Source organism: Pagrus major, chromosome 11 (genome assembly GCF_040436345.1).
Source record: "Pagrus major chromosome 11, Pma_NU_1.0".
NCBI classification, from domain to species: Eukaryota; Metazoa; Chordata; class Actinopteri; order Spariformes; family Sparidae; genus Pagrus; species Pagrus major.
The window spans coordinates 7348259-7375610 of NC_133225.1; the positions used below are offsets into that span (position 1 = coordinate 7348259).

The 27352-nt window shown below is 42.5% G+C and overlaps 3 protein-coding genes across 3 annotated transcripts; all 3 read left to right on the forward strand.

The window, feature by feature from the left end:
- The first annotated feature begins 603 nt into the window (after positions 1-603).
- rp2 (RP2 activator of ARL3 GTPase) lies at positions 604-8078 on the forward strand. The gene is made up of 5 exons (XM_073475940.1): positions 604-871; positions 3533-4201; positions 5412-5526; positions 6173-6258; positions 6362-8078. The coding sequence occupies exons 1-5, from the start codon at positions 707-709 to the stop codon at positions 6443-6445; spliced, it is 1119 nt and encodes a 372-aa protein (XP_073332041.1). The 5' UTR covers positions 604-706; the 3' UTR covers positions 6446-8078.
- Positions 8079-8147: 69 nt separating this feature from the next.
- jade3 (jade family PHD finger 3) lies at positions 8148-17893 on the forward strand. Its single transcript, XM_073475939.1, has 12 exons — positions 8148-8388; positions 11337-11405; positions 11542-11601; positions 11694-11776; positions 11874-12031; positions 12120-12310; positions 12470-12681; positions 13233-13400; positions 13504-13620; positions 14693-15151; positions 16049-16166; positions 16293-17893. Exons 3-12 carry the CDS (start codon positions 11553-11555, stop codon positions 17051-17053), a joined length of 2316 nt encoding a protein of 771 aa, XP_073332040.1. The 5' UTR covers positions 8148-8388; positions 11337-11405; positions 11542-11552; the 3' UTR covers positions 17054-17893.
- A 2077-nt stretch (positions 17894-19970) lies between these two features.
- Positions 19971-26811, forward strand: plcxd1.1 (phosphatidylinositol-specific phospholipase C, X domain containing 1, tandem duplicate 1). Its single transcript, XM_073475941.1, has 7 exons — positions 19971-20600; positions 20734-20851; positions 22305-22447; positions 22518-22646; positions 23187-23342; positions 24565-24745; positions 24839-26811. Exons 2-7 carry the CDS (start codon positions 20743-20745, stop codon positions 25081-25083), a joined length of 963 nt encoding a protein of 320 aa, XP_073332042.1. The 5' UTR covers positions 19971-20600; positions 20734-20742; the 3' UTR covers positions 25084-26811.
- The last annotated feature ends 541 nt before the right edge of the window (positions 26812-27352 follow it).

Below are 27352 nucleotides of genomic sequence, written 5' to 3' on the forward strand. Positions count from 1 at the left end.
AGTGTGATCTTGTAAGTTCATGTAAGCAGCTTTCTGTGGGGAAGACTACACCCAGAGAGGTGTGCCCAGTGTGTATGCAACGGTGCGTTCACGGTAGTCTGGTAAATTCGTAGATTTTTTTAAAAATGTTTTTACTTGGAAGTTCCTCCTCGCTCGCCATTGATGCAAATGGAGGTCATTTTAATTTAAGAGCACCTTATTTTATCATGTGCGAGGTGTAACTGTATTTCTCCTACAGGATAAAAAATACAGAGGAGAATTTAATGGCATTGTATTTCACAACAAGAGCATTTATGTGTTTCAACACGCAAGATAAACTTAGCATATTAAATTGAAATAGGGGAGAATATATTTTCGTCTCTGTGTTTTCTTTAATTTTATGTAAAGTATTACGCATTAAAAAATAAATAAATAATACAAATATTGGCTGCGGAGTTCTCTTTTCTTATTGTTCACAAACGTCTCACGAATGCACGCCTCTCCCACGTGATCCCGTCACACTCTCCAGGCCTGTGATTGGCTGCCGTAACAACTACCACCGCAATGATTGGTTGCGAAACGTAGCTGGGAAACAGGAAGCTAAAAAAAAAAAAAAATCTTGACAACTGAAGTGCACGTAAGCTTCTGCCTCACATTTACTTGTTCTCCGAGCTAATTACGGTCGGGAAAAAACTGGAGTTATCTGGTCTCTACCTATCAGACCAAAATGGGGTGCTTCTTCTCGAAGAAATCCAAAAGAAAGTCGTCCGAAAAAGAGGATTTTACGCCGACGACGACGACTGTTGAAACTACGACGACAAGCAACGCTGTTCCCCTTGGCAACAACACCGACGAGGCTCCGAAGCAGTACAGCTGGGACAAGAGGGAAAAGGTAACGTGAGGGACTGTAATCACATAAAGTAATAGGATACACTGACATTAACTCACACCTGGTGGCATATGGAGGTCTGAAGTAGCTGTGCCGGACTGCTTTAACATTTTAACTGGTGTGTTAAGTCGCTTCCAGGTAGCTACTGCACATTCAAGAGGTGCAGCTAGCTTACTTGTCATTTAATGTTTCGCCACTTCATAGATAAAAAAATAAATAAAAATGAAGCCAGCGTTTGTTTCGCAAAAACGTAAATGTTCAGCTGCCCTTTACGATTTGTCTATGAGTGTCAAGTCACCCTGTTGTGTCCTCATGGCGATATTTGCATTTCTAGCCTGATTTATTGAGCAGTGTTTACACGCTGAGATTGACTGCGCAGCAGTAAATTATTAGCCCACCTAGTCCCAGATTCACACGCTACCTGTTACCTAAGTAGCCACAGGAAGCATGCAGTGCTTATTATAAGTTGTAAACACTCCCGAGATTGTCTCTCACTTCTTGTATCCAGCGTTATCTCATTATGGGATTACTACACAGCACCGTGTAGTTCACTGCTCCTCAGCTGACCGCGCTTAAGATGTTCCGTTCAGACATTACAGGCGTTAACCAATGGGCGGTCTGACTTCCGTTTTGACTCATGGGATGTTGCACTTTAATACTGGTTACATCAAATAACACACAGCCTCATGCAGTATCCGGTTTTGGAGTAGCACCTGCACCTGCAAGCATACAACCTAGGGAAGCCACAGGAGAGGTCTGTCTGAGTCTGGGGTCCTTCCGTAGAAAAATGCTCGTTTCCTGCATTGTGGTGACAAAATATTGAGTGCATTGCAACAACTTTTTTTTTTTTTTTGGTTAAATACTTTCAATTTCACTGTCAAAAAAAGATTTCTTCACCGGTCTTCGTTCAGTCATTTCTTGCCCCTGCTCTTGGACAGCCTGTGCACGCCACTGCCCTATGGTTGTCAGCCTCTCTGTTGGGATTGATGTTGGTGTGACCCCCCCATGGGGGATTGAAAGAAAAAATTGACGCAAAGATTTTACAAAAAGCATGAAAATTCTTCCATCCTTCGCCTGTCAAAAAAAGTTGCCACGGTTGCGGATGGATTTGTTGTGACGCGTGCAAAAAATGACGAAATGTCAAATACAATACAACAGAGTACCACTTTCTCTGTGATGAGTCATTTGCTAATCATACATAAAAGAAAACGTAACATTTGATTTACAATCACTGCCTCACGTTAAAAAACTGTTTGCCTCTTCCCAGTCTGCAACACCTGCGTCAAGTGACCTTGATTATATGGCCTCTGCCTCCCTGACATCGGCACCGCTACCCCAAGTGGTGAAACGTTTCCAAAACAAGACAAAACAAAAATGTCTCTTACAATTTCTTTCTCTTCTGAATTTCTCTGACCCTTCACACAGAGGAGGAGGAGGAGGCGCAGTATAACAGCAGTTTACATGCTAGTGTTGTCACTATACTGAGATTTCTAACTTCCATACAATACCTTGAAAATATTGATACTCCATACCATTTTCGATTCCATTTTGAAGAAGTGAACGGCATAAAATTATAGATATTCATTAAAAGACAAATATAAAAAAAGCAAGGCTATGACATGACAACAAGGTACGACTTTTGTAGAAAACAGCAGAATGACAGTGGAAAACATTAAATATCATACTATTTTAGATACAGTCTAAAAGAATATGAAAGAGAGATTATGAAATCACAACTGGTACCAGCATCTCATAGAAAATGAGTACTGAAACTGCCTGAAATATTAAGAATCGATATGTACCGTCAGAGTTGGGGTTTAAAAATATAGCCAGCAACGTAATACATGTACCACAATAGTAAAGTAATGCAACTTTATTTATTTATGTTACTTTTGGATTACCTCAGTACCAAAAATATGCAAATAAATACGAGAGAAAAGAAATAAAAATAAGATGACTCTTGTTTCATCTTTATAACAAGTGTGTTTTCTTTAAGGATACACACTTGTGCAGTCGGTTTCACTCAAGAACAGAGTGATGTTGTGTTACGTGTGCATGGTTACAGACTTATATATCATTCTTTATTTTAGAATTGTAATCCTGTTAGTAGTCCTCCTTCTTACTGAGTGTATCTGTAATCTGATTACCTTTTTGTTCTATAACTTTACCTGATAACGTAATTCTGTAACATGTAGTCCATTATTACCCAAGCTTGTGTACTGACGTATTGATATCTTTGACTACTACATGCTGTACATTGCCGGAAATAGAAAAATTAAACAAGAGGGGAAAAAAGTGTGAAAAGTTGTTTTACATTGGGAGAAATACAAGAGAATTGTGACTCTGTAAGGGAAACTGGGAGAGGGCAATGAAAAACAGGGGTCTCCAAGGAAAATCAGGAGGGTTGACAAGTATGCCTGCAAGTTTACAAGTTATCAAATATCAGAAATGCATGGAAAAGCCAAGCAACTGTAATGTCAGACGAGCGTTAACAGAATAGATGTCATGCATAATAATAAGCATGCCTAAAACGCTCTGCACTCTTACAGAGATATTCGTATGGGTATCGGATGATGGAGGTGGGAATATGTCAGATACGCAGGTTGTTAAAAAAATCTCTAAATGTATGTTTATGTACTCATCTGTATCTTTCTCTTTGCACAGGTTGATCCTAAAGACTACATGCTGACAGGGCTCAAAGATGTCACAGTAGGTCGTCTGCCTGGCAAACTGAACGGCCAACAGTTTGTCATCCAGGAGTGTGAGAACTGCAACATCTTTGTGTTAGACCATTCGGCCACTATCACCATCGATGACTGTGTCAACTGCCGCATTGTTCTAGGACCTGTCAAGGGCAGTGTGTTTTTCAGAGACTGTAAGGACATCAAGTGCGTGGTGGCCTGTCAGCAGTTTCGCACACGGGACTGTAAAAAGATGGAGGTGTTCTTGTGCTGCGCCACTCAGCCCATCATCGAGTCGTCTACGGGGATGAAGTTCAGCTGCTTTCAGTACTACTACCCCGAGCTGGCCTTCCACTTTAAGGACGCCGGGCTCAGCATATTCAACAACAACTGGAGCAACATCCACGACTTCACGCCTGTGTCCGGAGAGAACAACTGGAGCTTGTTGCCCGAGGCTTCAGCGGTTCTGGATTCTGTACCAGCCCCGGATGCAGAGTCTGAATTCAAGTCTGTTCGAATCTCCGGTGACCCCGCACGCAGCATTGTGCCTTTGACAAAGGGAGGGAGGCGTAAGGACAGTGAAGAGTCCTGCCTCTTTGTTTTCTTCGCTGGAGAGTACACCACTGCAAATGCCCGCAAAATGATTGATGAGGTGAGAAGAATAAAAAAAAGGATGTGAATGTGAGGAGGTTTCACTTCATTTAACACCAGTGGTTATGAAGTGCTAACAAATGGAAATGTTATTAGGATGGTGGTGGTAATGATGCGTCAGACCTTATTTAGTGATGATATAATACACTGCTAAAAGTTTGATTGCGGTCAGCCATTTTTTAGCTTGTGAAAAGTTGAAAGTGAAAGAAAAGCAAAACCAGTCAAAACCAGCTTGCACTATTGTATAGAAAGAACAGAAGTTGAAGTATGCAAATGAAGTTAAATATAGAGGAACTGTAGATTGTTCAACGTCCACCTTTACATGATCCAAAACAAGTAGAGCAATCTACAGCTGGTTCTCAGTCAAATCCAGACTACACACATTATTTACTCAAGTAAAAGTACAGATACTTGTGTAAAAAAAAAAAACAACTAAAGTGGCTCTGCCTAAAGTAGAATTCCTGATTCAACTTCTTGACTCAAAAGTAAGAAAGTACAGTCTCTGAAATGTTCTCAATATAGTATATACTATAAGTATAAACTATATAGTATTTAAGTTAAACGTATCCCTATGAAAGACATTTCTGTGAGAAGCTAACTGAACCTCATGTCATATTAACATAATGCAAAGATTAAACCCCTAAGAAGATTAAACTTAAAGGTCGAATCAGTAGGATTTGTCCGAGCTCTTCGTAAACGCACCAAAAAGATAGTCGATTGTTGAGTCTCATCCTCCAAGAAAGAGGGTTTAAGATAACAAGTCTTACCAGACTCCTTCTAAATATCTATGAGTTGTAGTTTAAAATGCCACCTTCTCCAGTTGAGGCTGTTGCACCTCAATGCACTCGATGTGTTTTTCGAGTCACACATCAGCATTTCCTTATGGAGCGCTCACATATGACACAAATTAGTAGTTCAATTTGAATATTTAAAATGTTTGAAGAATGACGAATCGGAAATGTTAAGCCGCCCTTCCTTAACTAGCCGTGTTGCTACTAAAACATTCCAGTGATGTTTGTGTCATTGCCCAAATATGCATTACTCTTGTCGGATAAGCATCAGACTGGATCTACAACAGTTACATCTTGTCCCAAGACTCATCTTTACATGTTATCTCCTGTCTGTGCGTACATGAAGGATTTTTCAAGTACCTAATGGTTGACTGAAAACCTTTTAGATCTTTATTATTGAACTTTTCCCATCTCACACAGGCATCTGCTAAAGGATTTGTGCTGATCCAGACGAAAGAAGTGTCAATGCGACCTGAAGATGTGAAGCGGGTGTTTCAGAACAGTGCAGAGGATCTCGTGGAGTGGATCACCAAAGGTACTTTCTCTTTTTTTGTGGTGTTTTCTTTTAATTTTCCGCTGCCAAGGAACTCCGCTAGGTTTGACTGATTTTACCTGACAAAGTTGTGTCCAGCTAGTTTCCTGCAGGCTCATTTACATTTACAGTACTGAGAGTGTCAAGTTGTGTTTTTACGTACCACAGCAGAGCAGAGTGAAACAAGCACAGTGAATCTTAAAAAGCCACTTTGTAATCCAATAGCTGTACATAATGCTTTAAATAATGATCGTTTGTTATGCTTTTCTGTTGAAAACTGACACGGCTCTATTTCTTCTGATTTCCTTCTTCCATCCAAATTACTCCTTCTCACACCACAGTCTTCTTTCTTTTTTCAGAAGCAAAAAATGTGGTTTGGTCAGTATGCTGACATGATGTTTATTATTACAACATCGCTGACTGCTAGTTACCCAGCATCGATCTGGTATACATTGCAGAAATCAACTGAAAGTCTCAGGATCCCCATTTTAGTTGAAAGCAGTTTCACAACCAAAGTGTGTGTTAAAGTGGCAGCATAAGGCACTGAGAAGGGAGACCTGTATTTTGCTGTAGTGTAAATGGAGCTGTGGAGTCGTACAGCAGCTGAGAATCACTGTTGGATTGTGACTTTCATATCTTGCTACTAAAGGTCCTGTCATCGCCCTCGAGCTGAACGGTGACGGAGTCGTGGAAGCCTGCAAGAACATCGCTAATGAAGTGTTCAGTGGGACCAAGGTAGGCGCTGTAGTTGTGGCGTGTGTCTTTCCTACTTTTCGACATATATCAGTTCAATTTCTCTAGCAAAATATCAAATATTTTATGTCTTTGTGTTTCTCAGGTTTTTGTCTCTGATAACAAAAACACATCCTCTCGAGACGTGGACAACTTCTTCAACTTCGCTGACATGCAGATGGGCCTGTGAATGAGTATCAGATTATAAACTGCTCATCAGACATTCAGTTTGATTTCCTAAACCCCCCTGCCGTCAAGCTCAGTTTGAATATCAGTAGATTATTTGCCTGTTTTTGTCCTCAAAAATTAGGTAGGAAGGAAAAATATTAAGGACCGTGTTTGATAAAGCCTTGGATTAAAACAATTGAGTTCGTCAACCATGAGCCAGCAGAGGACTCGCTGTACACCACTTAACATCCACTAGTCGCTCAGAGTGCTGTGAATATTTATAGCTCTATGAATGTATTCTGTAATTCTGTTGCTTTCATCGATTGTGAATGTAGCTCTTTGCTGTAAATGTCATTCATTTTTATTTAAAGCTTTGTTTTTCTTTGCGGTCTGAAACCGTCGTTGCAGTGAAAAAAAAAAAAAAAACATGAGCACAAGAATGCCTGAGGGAAAATATTTTATATATACATAGATCATATTTTTATTTCTTCTGAGGATTTATTTGTGTATGTGGTTTAGATAATGGACTTGTTCAAAACGTGTATATTTGAGACATGTTGTGTAGACGATAACTACATCTTTGTTAATATCCGTTAGGCCAAAGTTGAGTTGTGGAAGTTTGAGTGTGTATCTCACTGTTCATTCGGATTAACTGATCAGTTTACACTAAACAGTGTAAACGCATGCTGGGTTTTGATTCAGGCAACTCATGGGATTTATTTTTCATTTTATAATATTTGTTTTATACTCTTTAACAAATGTTTTTGTATAGACACATCATTTTTTTAGCAAAAGTTCCATAACATGTGACTTCAGGCTTTTCACACGTGTACTCTCAAAGTGACACGATTGAAATACTAGTTATAGGGTGACAAATGTGCCGACGCAGGTATCAGCAGTCTAATCACAATAAAGTAAATAATCTGTCCTCAGTTAGTGTAGTTTCAGTTCAGGTCACCGCCACAGGGTTTGTAGTGGCTATATGAGGAACATCCTGTTTCCTCTTTGTAATCTGATCAACATGACCTTTTGTTTTTTTGAAAAAAAAGAGCACCTGAAGTTTAACATGTTTGAACAAGCTGTAAATGTAAATACTCCTGTCTGTCTGACTGTGTATTTTACTGTCATGCTGGTAAAACATTCTGTAAATTACTCATCAAAGTAGTGATTTATTTTTCTTTGTGCTTAGAAACGTCCTCCAGTGTTTCTCTGAAACAGGGTGAATCACGACTTTGAGTTAGGGAGTTGATCAGCAATGTGCGATCTTCCTCAGTGAATCAGTCAGCGGCTCATCTATCTGACTTCCACCTACTGAATCAGCACTTGTCTCACTGTCGCTTGTTCCAGTCAACGGCTTGACCTCCCCCAGTCTGTGCTTTATCACATTGCAGATTTAGTTAAAGCTAAATATAGCCGGACACATCAAACAGTTTTGTACAATTGCCTTTCAGAAAAAAAAAAAAAGTAAACGGGGACTTCTTGTGATGTACTTTTTGTATTTGTAAATCTTTTTGTACCTGAGCATCCAGTTTTTGTAGAGCGACCTGTCTTAATGAATGCACATAATGTCTGTAATTTGTTTGTTTCTACACTCAAATGACACCCCTGTCTTTTATAAGATGGCAGAGTCACATTAAAAAAAAAACATAGAATAACTGAAAAGCACACGCGTGGTTATTAAATACAGGGACTGGTGTTGTGGTGCACGCCCGTGGAGAAATCGAGCGCCCCCCAGGCTGGAGCGAAAGCGGCGGGGTTTAGGACCCGGCGGGACGCGTGGTACAATAGAGCTGTTGTGCCGTGGTGGTGGACAGATTGCAACCCAGGAGATTCCCACTGTGGTGGGATACAAAACCCTCAGTTTGATCCACAGCTTGGGAGCAAGAGCCTCTGTTTTTATACGCATACGCCGGACTGGGTCGTCTGGGCTGACAGGAGGTCGCAGTAACGCGGATAGCAGCGGAGGTAAGACGGCAGGAATGTGAACAATATGCTCGAGTGTTCAGTGTGGGGCTCAGTGTGCCAGGATTTGCCCTGGATGGTTTATTCAGGCCACGGGGCCTGCTCTTTTTTTTTTTTCTTCTTCTTCTTCTTTCTCAGGACTCCCTCTGCTTCATTATCTTACATTAAAACCAGCGACACGTTTCCGGTAGTTCCCCGCTCCCCACATTGAATAACAAACCCAGTGCAGCTGTGTGAATATTCGTGTTAATGGCTCTAGGAAGTGACATCTTTGTACGGCGGCGGTGGCGCCCATGTTTGATTTCTGCACAGCCTGCAGTGCTACAGCAGGCCTGCCTCTGTGTGTGTGTGTGTGTGTGTGTGTGTGTGTGTGTGTGTGTGTGTGTGTGTGTGTGTGTGTGTGTGTTTGGCGCCAACATGGCTCTCTGCACAGGGCAGGGACCTGGCTGTTAACCGGTGTATTTTTTTTTTCTTCTAAAAGCACCCCAGACAAGTAAAAATAAATGTGGGAAAGAAAATGTCAACAAGGTTTCAACCACAATTTTAGTCATTGTTTCCTGCTGCTCACAAACTGCAGAGGGGTTTCTTTAATGTGTGATGTCATATCCGTGATCTCAACCAGATTATACTGTGTATGTGTGACTAATATTAGTAACAATAAGGCTAATAAAGGGTCTGGTACTGTCTTATTTTCTGTCTACGGCAACACTGTTACTCAAGTTACTTAATGGTGAAACACTCACACTCACTTTGTTCATGTTTGTAGAGTACAACACAGTGTTATACTAAAATATGACACTGAGGCTGCTTGTTTTTTTGTGACAAACAGTCCGAACCCCTCAGCTATTCAGTTTACAACAATATAAAACAGAGAAAAATACAAAATGCACATGTGAAAAGCTGTAATCAGCAAATGTCTTGTATGTTTCCGTTAGATTATCAAGAGTCTGTTAACTAACTGCTTCATTGTGAGATACTTTAAAGTAATAATCTTGAAGATTTTCATGTGAATAAATATCTGTTAAATCACTAACGCAGGATGAGGTAACACAATGATGATCGAGCCTGTGGCCCACTGATGACAGCACTTGCATTTGCTGTAATACCAGAGAAATACACTGGGTTTCTGTGGCGACTTTCCCAGAAAACATCCCAAGCGGCGCACAGTGAGTGACGCGTCCACCCGGCAGTGGCTGGTCGGCCACAGAGGGTGGATCAGAGTGACGTCACAGTTTTGTTTGTCCGGGTAACAGCGGATGATGAATCTTGAAAAACTGAGATAAAAGGTGCAAATCGATTTTCATGTGGTGTTATGGAGGCGTAGCAAAGCTGCCAGCTGACGTCACACAGGCGACACTGGATCTGTGGGAAGCAGTGAGGTCCGAAAATACACCTGCTATTGCCGCCTCTGGAAATCTTCGAGAGCTGCACGCTTACTTATAATTACACAACCTTGATTGTTCCCCATGCAGACAGGACCGCCTCTTTTATAAAGTCCTCTGTCCTGATTGGATGAAGTGGGCAGGGATACCAGAAAATATATTTTCTCTTGTACCGCATGAGCAGGCGGAGGAGAGACGAGGGTTACTGACATACCACTGTATAACAGTGATTACTAAGGAAATAATTCTTACAGCAGCTTTAATGAAAAAAATGAAAGTGAGAAAGTATTTTTTTAATTGAACTGAAAAAACTGAATGGAAACACTGTAAATATACGTATTTATCTGAATATTAAGTCAGTAAGGTTCGTCCAGATCTGTGTACCGTCTCTACTTTTTATTTCCTTCCATACAGAATCGTAGCTTTATACACAAACAGGCCTTCACATTGTTCGTCATTCATCATTTTGTTTATTTATCAGCCTCGAGTAACTGAGCCCACAATGTTTGCTGCGTTCAGAGATGGTGGAAACACTGACAGTAGCAGATGTCTGTCGTTTTGAGCCCCGCTGTGGAGGTGAACACGCACAGGGTGTGATTTGTGTTGATTGATTTTTATCTTAAAAACAGCAGTAAGACGTAGTGAAAAGATGACTCCCGATGGTCGTGTTGTTTGAGACAGATCAGCGTGTGTCAATAGTCATTCACTGTGATCAGACTGGAAAATGTCCGTAGCTCTAGTCTGGATTTAGTAACGAGCTGGTAAACAGCTTGTACGTGTAACCGAGCAGTTGGCATCAGTGGATTTAACTCACACTATGGTATGGAGAGGAGTTGGCTTCATGCCCCCTCCTGCCCCTCCTGTCCTCATGGGGAATGCGAGGCATGTCCTGTCTGTTGAAACAGCGTACTGTATTTGGGGCTGCTGTGGTTTTGAGTCCCTCAGTATTTAGAAACCTTTTTAATGATCGCTGGTTCAGTGGGCTACAGGCACAGACTGTGAGCCTGCTCTGTTTTACTTCACCTTAAACTGTCAACAATTTTAAAAATAACTGCAAAAAGAAATCAGAAACATTTTGACCTCGATATGCACTAATGCGAGCAGCCACTCATCTGCTAAATGCTCTGCTTCGATATCCAATTATTAATGACTAAACTACATTTTTCACAGAAAAGTGTCCGACCGGCAGCAGTTAGCGGTTAGTTTAGCGATTGCTGCCCCCTGTTTGTTTTGAGTTCGACACGTGTTCAGTTCTTACATATTGCACCTTTTTTAATTGCCAAAATATTTTAATAATCTTGAAATCTTTTCATCATGTTTCAAGCAAAAATGCTAAATATATGTTGGTTAAAGCTTCTTAAATGTGAGGATTTGCTGCTTTACTTTGTCATTTCTGATTTTAAATGAAGACTCTTTGTGTTTTGGACTGTTGGTTGGACGAAAGAAGCAATTGAAGACGTCATTTTGGGCCCTGGCAACCCAATAACGTGAAGTCTAAATAAATGTTTTGCTCCATACATGTCTTTTTCAATGAAACTTGTTGGGCTGACATATATTTCTTATTTGCAGGCACAAAGTTAAGTGGTTAAGAGATTATCAGTGGAATCTACTAGCATGCTTTGCAACTTGAAATTTATGGTGAGTAACTATTTCCTGTCTGTCTTTTATCTCAGCTAGTCCTGTGATGTTTGTTTTTTTTTAAACAAGTTTAATCTTTTAATGATCTTAAACACACAGTTTTTTATTATAAATGTTTTAATGTCCTCTTCTGCAGGATGTTACAGGATGAAACGTCTCAGGTCCTCAAGCAGCAGCGACAGTTCTGACAATGAGAGTGAGTCATCAATCTCAAGGACCCCATAACCTAAACCAGACCACCTTATGTTCCTCGCTGCTCTCATATTCACACCGTCTTCCTTTATTTAGGTCCCTCTACTTCCTTCTGCTCCTCCAACAAGTATGGCAGTAAACCTGGAACCCCCGCCTCCAGCCAGAAGAAACCGGCTGAAGTGAGTTCCTGCTGTCAAGATGAAGTCAAGTTTTAAACCTGACGACCTGTGTGTGTGTGTGTGTGTGACTGACTATGTTCTGCTTCCTATCCCACAGGTGTTCAGAAAAGACCTGATCAGTGCCATGAAGCTGCCTGACTCCCACCATGTGTCCCCGGAGGACTACTACCTGCTGGCGGACACCTGGAAGATGGAGTGGGAGAAGGGAGTCCAGGTGCTGGCGAGTCCAGACACCATCCCACAGCCGTCAGTCAGGTAACGCTGTCGGATTCCCACTGGGAACACATCAGTCTAAACTTGCTACGATGCTGACAGGTTGTGACCGTGTCTCTTCTGCGTTCAGAGTTATGGTGGAGAAAACCAAGGAGGTGCTTTACAGCCACCAGAGGAAGTACGTCCAGTGCTCGAGCCAGGAGTCAACAGAACCGGGTTATGTCAACATCAGGGAGCTGGCAGAGGCCATGTGTCGCTACGATCTGGACGATGTGGACCTTTACTGGCTGAACACGCTCAACAGAGAGCTCGACCGTATGGGTAAGGGACAGGATCACGAGAGGATAATGCACCATGAAATTTAGATTTACTGGACAGTATCTGTCTCTCTAAGACGGAGATAAGAGCATTAAGATTTGGACTTATGATGTCCCGACAGTCTGCTGGGGTTTCTCTGACCAAGTGGGGTTTGTCTTCCAGGGGAGGAGCGCATAGACGAGCTGACAATGGAGCGCGCCATGGAGGCTCTGGAGAGGCAGTGCCATGACAACATGAACCACGCCATCGAGACGGTTGAAGGCCTGGGGATCGAGTACGACGAGGATGTGATCTGCGACGTGTGCCGTTCCCCCGACAGCGAAGAGGGGAACGACATGGTGTTCTGTGACAAGTGCAACATCTGCGTGCACCAGGTAAACACGAGTACACCTCTTTATGTCATCAGTTGATTCATTATTTCACATAAGAAACATACGAGCTGATTTTTGAATCTCTGTTACTGGTGAAAACTGCTGTCACAAGTAAATAATCTGGTTTTTGAAGGAGACAAAATAACCACAGTGCAAAGAAAATGAACATACAGACATTATGAAGTCAAATATACATGTGGGCATTTAATGTCAGTCAACAGTTCGAGAATTCAACACTTAACTTGTGTTATATTTGCAACATTTCAGTGGTTGAGTGATTCTGTGTTGTATAATATTACTAGACTGAATACTTGATGTTCAATATGTAAATCTATAGGTTAGCTGTTGTGCTAGTATTCAAATATAAACATTTGAATGCAGCTGTCGGGGGTGGGGTGGTGGGGGGGGTTTATTGGATATTTGGAAGGCAAATTTTTTTTAAGGAAGGACTTGAGCTTAACATAACGTTTGTCTAGCTACTCATATCAAATGAATTATACTGATAATGAATGCGCCGTTTCACAAATCGCTCCATCCTGCCGCTCTCCCCACAGGCCTGTTACGGCATCGTCAAAGTGCCTGTTGGTAACTGGCTGTGCCGGACGTGTGTCCTCAGCATCGACCCTCAGTGCCTTCTGTGTCCGAAGAAGGGCGGCGCAATGAAGGCAACACGTGCAGGAACCAAGTGGGCTCACGTCAGCTGTGCCCTGTGGATACCTGAGGTAAACACTTAGATCCTCTGCTTTACTCTTGACCTCTTTAGATTGTTCTTCAGTAAGTGTTAAGTGTCCTCTGGTTATGACGTACATTTTTTTTCATGTGTAGGTGAGCATCGCTTGTCCCGAGAGGATGGAGCCCATCACCAAAGTCTCCCACATCCCACCCAGCCGCTGGTCTCTCATCTGCAGTCTGTGCAAACTGAAGACAGGCGCATGTATCCAGGTGAGTCTGGATCTCTGTCCTCACTGAGTTATTTTTTACGTGAACGTTATTTATTCTCTATGATAACCAGATTAATGCAATATAAATTGATGCAATGTTCATGTAAATACTTTAATTTGGGTATCTTTGTTGTATTAAAGGAATAGTCCACCCAAAATCTATCCATTGAGTTTCAAATATTCATCCTCTGAAGACAAGAAACATGACCTTAAAAGATTTATAGCTTGCTCCTTTAATCAGCCTGGGGGCCTGAGTCAGGTTGGATACATAAAAGCGAAAAATAATAGTTTAAAATGATGAGCTGCTTAAATAAATAACATACAAAGGACTGGCTCAGTATGCACAGAAAACCCTTCATGAAAAAACTGATCATGTTGTCACAGTGGAACAAAGACTGGCTAACAGAAGGGCCATACGAAATATGATTATTCACTTTCTTGCCAAGTGTTCGATGATATTATTAATATCACTCTACACTAAATTTAAATATACAGCCAGTTGGTAGTTGGAAAGTCTGGAAACAGGGATTGTTGTTGCGCTTCCAAAAAGAGAGTGCACCCGGCCAAGATATAGAGCCGCACATAACCACCAATGAAACCACAGTTTTTGTACAGATTAAACAAACATGATATACAAAACTGTTTAGAGAGCTAGAGAAGTGTTGTTGGCTGATTTTTGACACTTTTGGACAGAGCCGTGCTGGCTGCTTCCCCCTATTATTTCCAGTGTTTGTACTGAGCTAAGCTAACAGTTTCCTGGCTGTAGTTTCATATTTAGTGTACAGGCATCAGTCTTCATAGTCGTCTCATCAGAATTTTGGCAGGAAAGTGAATAAGTGGATCTCCCAAAATGTCAAACCTCATTGTTCTTCTTTTAGACTGTGTCACCAAGATATTTCCTGAGGACCACACAACCATTGAGACAATAATCAAATTATGAAACAAATCATATAAACCGGAGTTACTGGGGGAATCGGGTTTCTGCAAAATATATACATTTATAAATGCCTCTCCGACTAACTGCTTTATAGTCCATGCAAACATAATAACCTGCCTCCCCTCCTGCTTCACAGTGCTCAGTAAAGAACTGCACCACTCCTTTCCATGTGACCTGTGCCTTTGAGCACAGCCTGGAGATGAAGACCATCCTGGATGAAGGGGATGAAGTCAAGTTCAAGTCTTACTGCCTGAAGCACAGCAAGTGTAAAACAGGGGAGTCTGGCCTGAGCCCAGCTCGCTCCAAACCTCCCGCCGAGGCGGAGAAGGTGGGCCAGCGGGCACAGAGACTTCAAGAACTGGAGGAGGACTTCCACACTCTAATCCAGCTGGAGGAGCTGACCCAGGCCCTCGGGCTCTCTGAGCGCCTGGCTGACTTTATCTATCAGTACTGGAAGCTGAAGAGGAAAGCCAACTTTAACAAAGCTCTGCTGCCACCTAAAGAGGAGGAGGAGAACATGGTGCTGCAGCCTCAGGAGGACAGCATCCACACACGCATGCGGATGTTCATGCATCTGCGGCAGGATTTGGAGAGGGTGGGTGCCTTTTTTTTTCTTCTTCTTCTTCTTTTTTTTTAACAGCCTTTAGTGCTGATGCTTGGTATTTCTTCTTACTGTGGTCCAGAACATTTCTCAGTCTTTATGCAGTGCCACATACATGCATCAAAGTCTTCCTCACATTTAGGGAAACCCTTGAGTATAGCACATTATCATATATTTCATTTCAAATACTTTATTGATCTCAGAGGGGAATGTAGTTAAAATAACAAATATGTCCATCACAGGATTCTCCCATGATCCAGTGTGCACACAATTCTAACAACTGTAAATGCTGAGAAAATCCACCTTGATCTATGATTAAGAAAATGTTGTAGGTTTGAATTTGGGAAGTCAGGGACTTTCCTGAGCTGATCTTACATCATGCATTGTATTGTAGGTATCCACCTTCTTCAGTGTTTTTTTGTTTTGTTTTCTTGTTATACAACGTGGAACTGCTGTTGAAATCAATTCGCTACAAATAGATCACATCGGCAGAAAACTCTGTAGCAGGCCCTGGAAGAAGTGTGAAAGTGAGATATTGTGAGGATTTAGGAGAGATCCTGGAGGAAAACTTGCTGCAGTCTGCAAGACAAGTGCCATTTGGAAGAGAACTTGCTGACACAAGTGGCTTTAAAACAGCAGTGTTGTTGTCCTGGTTCAATCACCAGGTCAATGCAGAGTTTATACCAGTACTTACAAATTGCATTTCAAGAAAAATAGAAGTAAATTAAAAACTTCAGAAGTGAATCCTAATGTATGGTTACACGTTAACAGTCAGGCCTCAAGTCTCAGGCATGTGCTGCCAGATCATTGAGAGGAGAATAGATCTTTACAGACATGTAGTGTTGTGCCTGTTTTTAATGGACAGTGTTTTTTTTCCCCGTCATCTTGCAGGTGAGGAATCTGTGTTACATGGTGAGTCGGCGGGAGAAGCTGAAGCTGCTGCAGAGTAAAGCCCAGGAGCAGATGTTCAACTTGCACGTGAAGCTTGTGAACCAGGAAGCCTCTGCTGGTGAGCCACCCGTTCCCCATGAGCTCCCCAGCTCCTATGTCACTACATACACACACTTTAGGATCCATTTAGTTGGGACGTTTAATCATAGCTGAGTCTTGAACATCTTTTCTTTTCTGTCACCAGGCCTCCCTTCTTCGTACCCAGGAGAAAGTATGCTGTTCCGTCCACCTCCAAGGATAACCCTGAAGCTGAAAATGCCCAAATCCTCCAGTCTTGGAAATGGAAGTTCCAAATCCGGCAACGGGCCGCTCTGCCCGGACAACAGCGGCAATGTGACTGAATACGCAGGTGAAGGGCTGGGGCAGGGGAAGCCTCAGATGCATGGACGTGGTCGGCGAGACGAGCGCTCCAATGGGCGGCTGCCTGTTAAACCCACTGGTAAACCTTTAGCCCTGCACGCTGCGCTTCACGGCCACTCCTCCAATAGCAACGGCAAACTGGACCAGGACCGAGCGTGCGTGGCTAAATCTAATGGCCTCTTGAAGGACAGTTCTTGCCAGACGCCCTGTGACAAGGACGCTTCAAATCAGGCTCTGGACAAGAGCAGCTTCCGCAAGTCTGCCATGGAGCACTTTGGCAGGTCCTTCAAAGAGGCGACCATTAACTTGGTACGGACCACAGAGGACCTGCGGGCCTCTGACAAACTGTCCCGAGAGGGTTCAGCCAAGGAGAGACTTTGGGCTAAACCCGAACACAAAGCAAAAAGCGCAAGATCGTACCAGGACAGTGACGGATACTGTCCAGACCTGGAGCTCAGTGACTCAGAGCCAGAGGCCAAAGGGAGGCACAGGCGGCAGGTCGGGCTGCCTCAGCCAGACGCTCCGAGGAAAGGGCTCAGTCGTGGGAAACAGTCGCTGGGCTCCAGACACTCCATGCAGAGGTGACAGCTGTTTGTTCACTCCACTCACTGCTGCCGCTCTCTCCTGACCTTCTTCCAAAGTGCCAGGCCGTCTCTGTGAATACATCTCCATCAGGGGCCACAGCCACGACCTTGCGCTCATGGTGCTGATGCGAGGTCGCCAAGAACGTCTACTGGGATTCATAAAGAAAGCCTCGTGTTGGTGTTTGTTTCTGTCCGTCTTCTGAGATTATCATGCTCGTGGCTCGCGTTACATTTTGTACTCAACTTTGTATGAAACACTCCTTCATGCTTCCCCACACACAGGTTCAATTTGCCTTTGACTAAAGCTGCTGTACATACGATGATCAAATCGGGATGTAAATAACGTTCGACTGAATCACACACTAAAGAAATTGAATCAAACCGACGGCCACACGGAAATTTTGTAGTGAATTCTAGTATCTGCTGCACCTGTTATCCTGCACTTGGTGACATTTTATATTTGTCAAGTAGTAGAGTCATTTTTATGAACACAAATGCCTTGTGTGTGTGTGTAGGAATGCAGTTTTCACACTTTTAGTCATGTCCTGGTTAGATAAACGGAGCATGTGTCAAACTGTGAAGAAATGTGTGTAAGAGAGTTTAATTACATTCCCTGATGTGTCCTTCAGTAACGTGGATGCATAAAAGCAAAGACTGAGTACAGATATGTAACTGATCGCCTTTTTGTACTGGTCTCAGATCATCACATGATCAGCCTTCATTAACAGACTTTTACCTGAACATGACCTTTGACACTCGGCATATTTGCAGTCTTTTTTTGTTATCTGTGTCACCCTTTTTTGATAATAAATAAATGAGGAATAAATAATCTGACCGAGCAGTTGGTGTTGACTATCAGTACTTAATATTCACTTTGTATAATTGACAGTTTACAGATGTAATTTGATTTTTGATTTGGCATTTTGAGACCCTCAACCTGTGCTGAACCTTAGAACGAGGCCAAACTAGATGACCTTTTTCAAAGGAAGTAATAAAGTGCAGATAAAGTTTAAATCTCTTGCCTTGTTTGCACCACGTGTGAGGAAGAGTTGGGTTTAGAGTGGTGGGTGCAAAAAGAGGCATCACAAGAAGCTCTGAACCCTAAAGCTGTTGTAAAACAGGCTTTTACCTTTTACATCATTTAAATCATCTTTAAAATACTCTGGTGGAAAATGTGCATTGCAACTGGTTGACAGAGACAAAGTATTGCACTTAACCATTCAACACTGATGGCCACATGACACTCTTGTGCATGTAAAAGCTCTTGAAAATTGAAAAGTTTGGGCGTCCCAGTAGCTCGGTCGGTAGAGCGCCTGACCCCCACACACAGGCCCTGTCCTCACTGCAGCGGCCCAGGGTATGAGTCCGACCCGCGGCCATGTCAGTCCTCCTTTCTCATCACATTTCCCATCATCTCCAAGCTGTCCTATCAAAATAAAAGACATCAAACAACCAAAAAAAATCTTTAAAAAAACCCAACACTGGTCCTGAAACGCCTCGTCAGTAATCTCGCCTTTAATTGCGTTACTCTGTGACATCACACTATGTCACCATGTCACTTATTTGCATAATTCATGCCTAGAGGCTAGTTTGGCAAGTAAGAATTGATTTAGCACAGCTGCTCTGTTGTTGTTAGCAGTGCTGGGTCAGGTGTGTGCGAGCTGACCAATCAGAGCAGACTGGGTATTTGGGAGGGGAACCTTAAAGAGACGGGAGCTAAAACAGAGCGAGGGGGGATACGGTGCTGCAGCACTGGACAGTACGAGGAAACTGATGTTTTTTGAGCATTAAAGCATAAAAACCTATTCTAGTAGTAACCCAAAATAAAATCATGAACCAGAAAATGAGCAGAATAAGTCTCCTTTAAGCAAGTCGTTGATTGCAGCATTACAGGTTTGTCCTGAAGGAGACACAACAGCAGTTAACTGGAAAGTATAAAGTATATTAAATATATATTTTTTAATCAATCGTGTAAAATAAAAAGTGATAAAAGACTTAATCCAATATGAAACTGCAGCTTTTATCTGCAAGCAGCAATACTAAGGTGACACGTCTTGCAATGCAAAATGTTCAGGAGAAGGAAGAAGACTGAAAAGAAAGAAAGAATGAAAGAATGAATGAATGAATGAATGACTACTGGCAAAACATCAGTAAGACACTTACAATGGTGCCATTGTTTACCGTTCATGATTAGTATCAGTTATGTGGATGAGAGCTAGGTGGCAGCATCGCCACACATATCAACTACAACCACAACTGTAAACAGTGTGCTTGTGTGAACAGGCCTTTTCTTCTCACAGCAGACATGTAGCCTCGTTATAACAGGAAATAACATTAAAACATGAAGTTAAATAGTGAAAAGCAATCACATTTTACTATATTAACATGTGCACACACTGATGACATGTCAACATATGTGCTGTGCCTCTAACAGAAGTTACAGCTCAAAGTCAGCAAGTGTTGAATCACTTTGTCTAGTTTGCTTCATCACACTGGTTAGTGCTGTTTCAGGGTTTATTGACCTGCTGAAGAGGCTGAGGAAGACCTGACCAACCAAATCATCGTAAAACAAACAGACAATTTAATCAATCTCCTCTTGGGAGGCACATTTCAGTACAAAGGTCAGTGCTCCAAAATCATTACCCGTTTACAACATTCAGGTCAATTTTAAGATAAAAGACAGGCCTCAGGTTGTGTGTGGACGAAATCTTTAAACCAAACCAGGAGTTTTGACAGATATTTAACATAATCTGAGTATTGTCAGCATTTATAAATATAGTTTTATAATTAATCTTTCCTGTGCATGTCCTCTTTTTGAACATGTGGCCCTTCAAAGTAAAACAATGTCAACTCGTGACCCTCTTGTCAAAGGTCGTGCGTGTGAGTCACGAGCATGTCCTGAACAGGTTGTACCTGTGGCCACACCCACCAGGTGATCCACCATTCAACCTGCTGAGGGGGGAAACACCTGCTGTGACATCACTCGTGTGGATTTGGACAGGGCTGCGGCATGTTTGGGAGTTTCCAGCCTCGTCTAACATTTTAAGGGTGGGCTCTTTAAGAGCAGAGCCTCTCTGATCTGCTGATCTGTCAGCAGGCGCGGAGCCGCCACCCTCCCTCCTTCCTCCTTCCTCCTCCTCCTCCTCCTCCTCCTCCACCGCCGCTGCTGCTGCGCCTCACAGGACCGACAGACACCCGGTGAACTGCGGGACTCACTCCCGATGCGCCTGCAGCGTGCAGAGGATCATACATGGATCTTGGATTCACTGTGGATGATAATCGATGAGTGAAGCTGAGATGATCCGGGCCCGTCGTCCCTCTCGTCCCGGGCTATGCAGGTGCGAGAGGAGGTAACCAGCCGGAGCCGCCACGCTTCTCTGTCTCCGGGTCTCATCATGCATGTTTTATGCACAGCCATGACATTTCTTAGCGCTGTGGGATGGACGACTTCTTCTTAGTTTCACTCGTGCTTCCCCCCCTGTGTGTGGTGGTGGTCGGGCCAGTTTGGTGATAGAGGAGGAAGTGGCAGCAGCAGCAGCTCTGATCAGGTAAGTGTGACAGCTCACACTGGACACATGCGCACGTTTCTGCACATGATATCCATCCTAACATGAAAACAGCCCTGCAGCAGCTTCAGTAATCTCACTGTGTGTCATTAAATGTGTCCACTGACCGGTGCAGGCTCTCAGTATGTCCGGAGAGAGCGAGCTGAGCCTGGGAGAGCTGCCCATGGAGAGCTGGATGTCTCACCTGCCATGTGCTCTGTGGGACACCCCCCTGTACCACCTGGCCATCCCGGGTACAACAGCACACTGCAGTGATGATGGGGATGGTTGTTAATGGGGTGTTATTAGTGGGAATATGTGTTTGTGTGTGTGTGTGTGTGTTGTTTCATTGAAGGGCAAGGCAAGTTTATTTGTAAAGCACGATGCAGACACAAGGCGACTCAGAGTGTCTCACAGGGACATTAAAAACAAGTAGGAAGACATCAAGACACAGAAACATTAAGACAAGTGAAGAAATAGGAAAGTAAGCTAAAAGAGAATAAGTTTAAGTTTCCAGATATGATGTTCATAATAACTGAACGCTGCTTTGACTCCAGGGACTGAAAGCAGACCTGTACCTGACGACCTCAGAGGTCTGGATGGTTCATAACGTGGCAGCAGATTAGAAATTCAGTGTTGAAATCTATTCTTTGACAGTCAGGAAGCCAGTGTGAAGATCTGAGAGCTGGAGGGATGTGATCTTTTTTTGGTTCTCGTTTGGATTCGAGCAGCAGCGCTCTGAGTCAGCTGCAGCCGTCTGATGGATGTTTTTAGAGAGTCCTGTAAAGACACAGTCACAGTAGTCGAGTCTGCTGAAGATAAATGCAGGTTTTTCCAAATCCTGCCGAGACATAAGTCCTTTTATCCCGGATATATTCTCAAGGTGACAGCAGGCTGACTTTGTAATTGTCTTAGTGTGGCTGCTGAAATTCAGATCTGAGTCCATGAAGCGAAAACACATTTAAATAACTCTGAGTGAGTCTGTCAGCTGCTCTGTTTGGAGGAACTGAGAGGTCAAAGAAAGCAAATAAACAAAACACAAACAAATCTCAGACACAGATGGACTGCAGGTCGGGACAACACAACCAAATACAGGAACGCGCTTTACATTCAAACAAATAAGGAAATGTGTTTTAATGTCCGACACACAAAAGTACAGATAACAAACAAGAAAAAAGAAAAACAACAATAACTAATCAAACAAACAAACCAAACAGGGAGTTTAGTTGAGGGTCATATTACAGTCAGACGCTTGAAAATAAACAGCTTTGACGGATGTGGGTACTGCAGAGGGCGACTTATTGACTCTCTCCAGGTTCTTGGAGAGATTCAGTAAACAGGAAGACGGCAGAGTTGTTGATAATCCTGAAATCCATTTGCCTCTACTCGGCCTGCCAATGTTTTCCCCGCGACAGAGCAATAACTCTTTTTAGCCAATAAAAGACCTATTTCTACAAAATACAGTTGTTTTGTTCTGATGTTATGATTAGCTGGGTGTGAGAGGTATTCCTACCTACAGGTTGTTCTGGATACACAAGAGATGGGCTTTTTAAAACATAGTGCGTTTTGTTGTTTGCTTTTGGTCCGTCTGTTTGCATGTGTATGCCTCAGTCGCAGAATGTTGAGCTCTCTGGGCCACCGTAGCTGTACATGAAACAATCACCGTGCCAAGTGATGATAATGTTTATTATCTTTTTCCCCTATCAGGCAGCCACAATGCAATAACCTACTGTCTGGACATGAATGACCGATCCCCTGTTGACCTCATGCAGCCAGACATGCTTCAGAAACTGGACAAATACATGAAACCTCTCATTCGGCCTTTTGTGTACAAGTGGGCGGTGACCCAGGTAAGAAATCACAGACACAAAGCTGCCTGCTTGTTGTAACTCATAGCTCATGAGCTCACATGTCTTGCAGGAGTACACTATAAAGCAGCAGCTGGACTGTGGGGTGAGATACTGTGACCTGAGGATCGCACACAGGCCCAACGACAGCTCCACTGATCTGTACTTCTACCACGGCGTATACACCACGCTCACTGTGGAGGTGAAGTTAACGGCTTGCTGACACAAATGTACACGATGCTGTTTGCGCCGGTGAATTTTACGGCCCTCTATAGGCCATTTGCATCTACAACAATAAAAATAACATAAAGGTAACCATAACGAACAGGCTTTTAGCTGTGACGAGACAGTGGCAATTAGGGTCGCCCATAGGCACTAAATCAACCAGCGACGCTGTTTCCGTGGCACTCAACATGTTCACGGGGCAGGTTAGCTGCAGAATAAGACTGAAAATCTTTCAGGCGTCTTCTATGATTAATCAGAACGCTCATCATTCAGCTCTCCTCCAGCTGAGATGCCAGATGGCGAGAAGAAGGGAAAAAAATCTCACCTATCCAGACGTGTTTGGCAGGTTGTTACAGGCTGTCATCAGATTGTAGACCCTTGTGTGAATGCAAAAAAAATCAACTCCTGCCAGATAACTGAACCTGGAAATAAACCTCACGTGTGCCGTTAGCTGTATTCAATGATTGAGTCCTGCTGCAGAGGCAGACTGAACGCTAACCTTGTGTTTTCCTTGCAGACCGTTCTGATGGAGATAAGAGAGTGGCTCGATGCTCATCCCAAAGAGGTGGTCATCCTCTCCTTCAGCCACTTCCTCTGCCTGAGCCAGGAGCTCCACGTGCAGCTGCTCACGACCATACGCAACATATTCACCTCCAAACTCTGTCCCAAAACGGTACGGCTTCTCATGTGTTCGAATAAAGACTTAACGGATACGTCTGGTCATAATAAAAGATTTTCCTTGTTGTCAATCCTGTTTAACAGACCAAAACCAACAATGAACTGATCCGGCTGATGATTGTTCAGGTAGCTCCTGCGTCCTGCCGCTGTAAATACTCACTGGAAATACCAAATATGTATTAATCCGCTGCTGAAAATAGTCCCCAACAAATACACTTTTTTCTGCTGTTTGAGTCACATTTTCTAACAACTACAATGTCCAGCTGTTGAAACTGTGGTGACTGATTTCTAAAGACCTTAATCGTCACTGTGGAACCAGTGGGCTCGGGGCTGACGGGGTAATTAAGTCAAAGCTTGGAGAGACGAAGTGAAACCACAACTTCCAGGCTCTGATCCAGTTTTTAGACCGCAGAGATTACAACTAAAAAGCTGAAAAACTTATTTTAGAGGATAATGTTGGTGACTTTATGGATTCGGATGAAACAAAGACACAATGACGAAAGTACTCACGCTTCGTTTTTTTCATGCTCAAGAAGAAAATGTTGTTTAATTTAGTTAAGAATTGGAAGGTTTCAGGTTTTAATAGCAGCTGTTGTAGTTGGTGTCAGTTTGTCTTCGAACATGGAAAATGAACCCCCGGGAACAAGCTTCATTTTTAAAGAAAGACTGTTTTGCATTTTGGCACAGAAGCTATTTTAACGTGCGTTTCTGCAAACCAGGAATATGTGGAAACTTTACATTTGATAAGTTGAAAAGTTTCTTTATGTTTCAGCTTCATCATTGGTCTGGTTTCAAAAACCACTGGGGTTATGTTCAGGAGAAGACAATAGTTGGGCTCACCTGATTCTGTCACCACAAACATGACTCGAAAATGTCCCGACATCTTGTCAAAAATATCCGACGGGTTCACGTTTACAAATGTTGAAATGCCGGGCAGCGCTCTCGCTGACATGTAGGTGAGCTCATATACATGTAATCTGAACGTGGTATGACGTGCATAGTAGAAATGTTGATATGATACATATGAGACATACTAATTTTAACATATTTCATGGATTGCAGAAATTTAAAATGCAAACATTTTGTTCTGGCGACAGGACTGTGTCATGACTCTGCTGAGAGATGAATTAACACGTTGCTGGTTTTGGTCTTTTTATGGGGTTTAACACTTTAAATGATGTTAAAGGAATCTGAGCCTGTTATTCTGTTGATTTCAGGAAGTGTTAACTCTTCGAAACCTGTGGGCCTTAGGCTGCTCAGTGATTGTGTCCTATGAACACAGTATTGCCGGCTGTCACAGCGACCTGTGGCCTCATATTCCTTACTGGTGGGCCAACAAATGCAAAGCTGAGGCTCTGATCGAGGCGTTTGAACACAGGAAACAAAACGGCAGACCAGGTAATCCGCCGCTGTCACCAAAACAGGAATGAAACTGATGATTTATTAATACCACTCAATCATAAAATGTCATGTGTTTATTTTGTGTGGCAGGAGGTTTCTTCGTCACAGGAATCAATCTGACAGAGGACCTGAAATACATCTGCACACACCCGACAGAGTCGCTGAAGGACTTGGTGATGTCCACGTATCCCACGCTGCTGAGCTGGGTGAAGGAGCAGACCCCCGGCTCCAGAGTCGGCTCGCTCAATATCATCGCCGGGGACTTTATCACAGAGAGCCACTTTGTACCGACCGTCGTTAAACTGAATGAGAAACTACTGAAATGGTCCTCGTGACTTTTTCACCGTGAATTTGCATTATTCTACTTAAAAAACAAACAAAAAAGTGAATCCCAGCATGAAATACACACGAGCTTGTTTTTATAATAGTTACAGAAAAATACTCGAGTACTTGAATCATTCATCCTCATGTCGATGCACTTATCGGAGGCAGTGAAATGTACATTTCAGTCTGAAGGCTGCTTGAAAAAACAGACTTTCTGGTATTTCGACCTGCACTTGTTTGTTTACATTCAGTTCACTATTTATGCAATGTACTGTATAAGTCGTCACGAGTCGGCGAGGTGGCCGGTTTTATGTTACGGTGACCAAAGCAATAACTATACGACTAATCTCACCTTAATGTAGGCATTTTAGATAAGTAAGCACAAGCAATGTATTCAACGAGCACATACTTTATGACTGTAATGTAGGTCACAGACTTTTATAACTATGACTATGTGGGCAGCAAGTAGCTAACCTGTATCACCTACAATATTAATCCATAGAGAATGTAGAGAAACTTATGCAAAACTGCATGGAAAAACCGATTTGCATGAACCCAACCTCGACTGTTCTACTTCTAATATTCTTTAGCCAACAGGTTCGGCCTTGTTTTCAGATGATGCTGCACCGCTGTGCCTGTGGAGATGAGCTTTTACAATAAACATGAGCATTTTTAAGCAAATCGGCACACTTTTCCTTCACTGTTCACGCAAATGTACAAATACACGTTTTAAATGTCTCCTTCCCGAGATGCCTGTGCTGCAGCGACACACTATCCGCACACCGAGGCATTTGTTTCGAAGTGACTGTGGTGTCTGTGTCGTGTTCGGTCCCTGAAGGGCCACAGTGGGGGAAAAAAAGCTTTTGTGCTCCTTTTCAATGCTTTTACGTCACCTCACAATAGTTTCTATGACACCGTCTGTCTGAAACTCTGCTGTTCTCGGGTCCATTCAGTCCAAACGTTTCCACCATAATAGCCACCATGATGAGAACGAGACAAATAATTCATGTGTAAATAAGACGGCATTAATGCTTATATCCAGATAATGGCTTCTACTGTCAGGCCAGGGCGTACAGCTGGACCTATTTACAGTGTAAGCAGGTTCCTACTAATGGTAGATGATGGTCATTAAATTATGCATTTAGTACAGAGACTGGAGCGTGCCACTGGTGTGTTTAGACACTTTTAACATGTTGAATTGCTCATTTTTTAAAAAACAAATTCGAACTGATGAGTTGAATTTGCATGTTTAAACTAAAGAGATCCTGAAATCTGCTAATTTACAATTGTTTTCCTTATTCTATGTTCAATGGTGCAATATGTCAGAACAATAGGGGGAAGCATGTCACCACAATAACTGCTAACTGTAGCTACTGTTAGCTAGTTAGCTCAGTAAGCTGTGCAGTTAGCAGTCCAGACTGGGAGTGAGGAGTGTTGGTGTTGGTGTCACAGCTGGCACAGGAGCTGTGGACCAGCATCGGACAGAGCTAGCTGGTTAGCATTGCTAACTTCAGGAGATATCTCTGCAATATGGAAGGCGACGTCAGAATTTCTTTACGTTCTGTAGATGATTTTGGTCATTGTTTTCGTGTTTTTAATTAAATTCTTAAGTTTTGCACTATTTGTAAGAAAAGTTGATTTTTGCGTCCCAACTCATCAGAAACGGACTCTTTGGGATTGTAGGACGGGTCGGCTGCCATCCCATAGCGTCGGGACTGAGACTATAAAATCAACTTTTCTTACAAATAGCACCTTTAAATTATGAATTAATGTCAATTTTTTAAATGAAATTAAAAGATTAAACTTAAAAAAACAACATTACTTATGTCTTCCAATCACACTCAATTAAACAATGAATTTTAAGTTCACTAGTTCCTGTTTGTCTCTTTCATTTAAAGGTGCTATTTGTAAGAAAAGTAGATTTTTGAGTCTCATTCCCAACTTGTCAAATAATGACACTTTAGGATCATAGGATGTTAATTTATCACATTAAACTGGCATTAAATTCATATAAATAAAACAAAATTGCTCATATTCAGGTTTAAAATGTTCCACTGATCGATGTGTTTCCTGTCGTATTCCTTCATTTCATTGGTCCAACACTTTAAAATGCACAGTTTGTGTTTCGTCCACAGGCCAATGTGAAATCCACTCTATAATTTAAAGCCAATGTGCAACATTAAAAATAAAACAGGGTCCGACCAACAGAGTAACTTGAAGTCTCACTGTTGTGTACAAATACAGTTCTCTCACCAGCTTTTTTTGTTTTTCCATTGACGT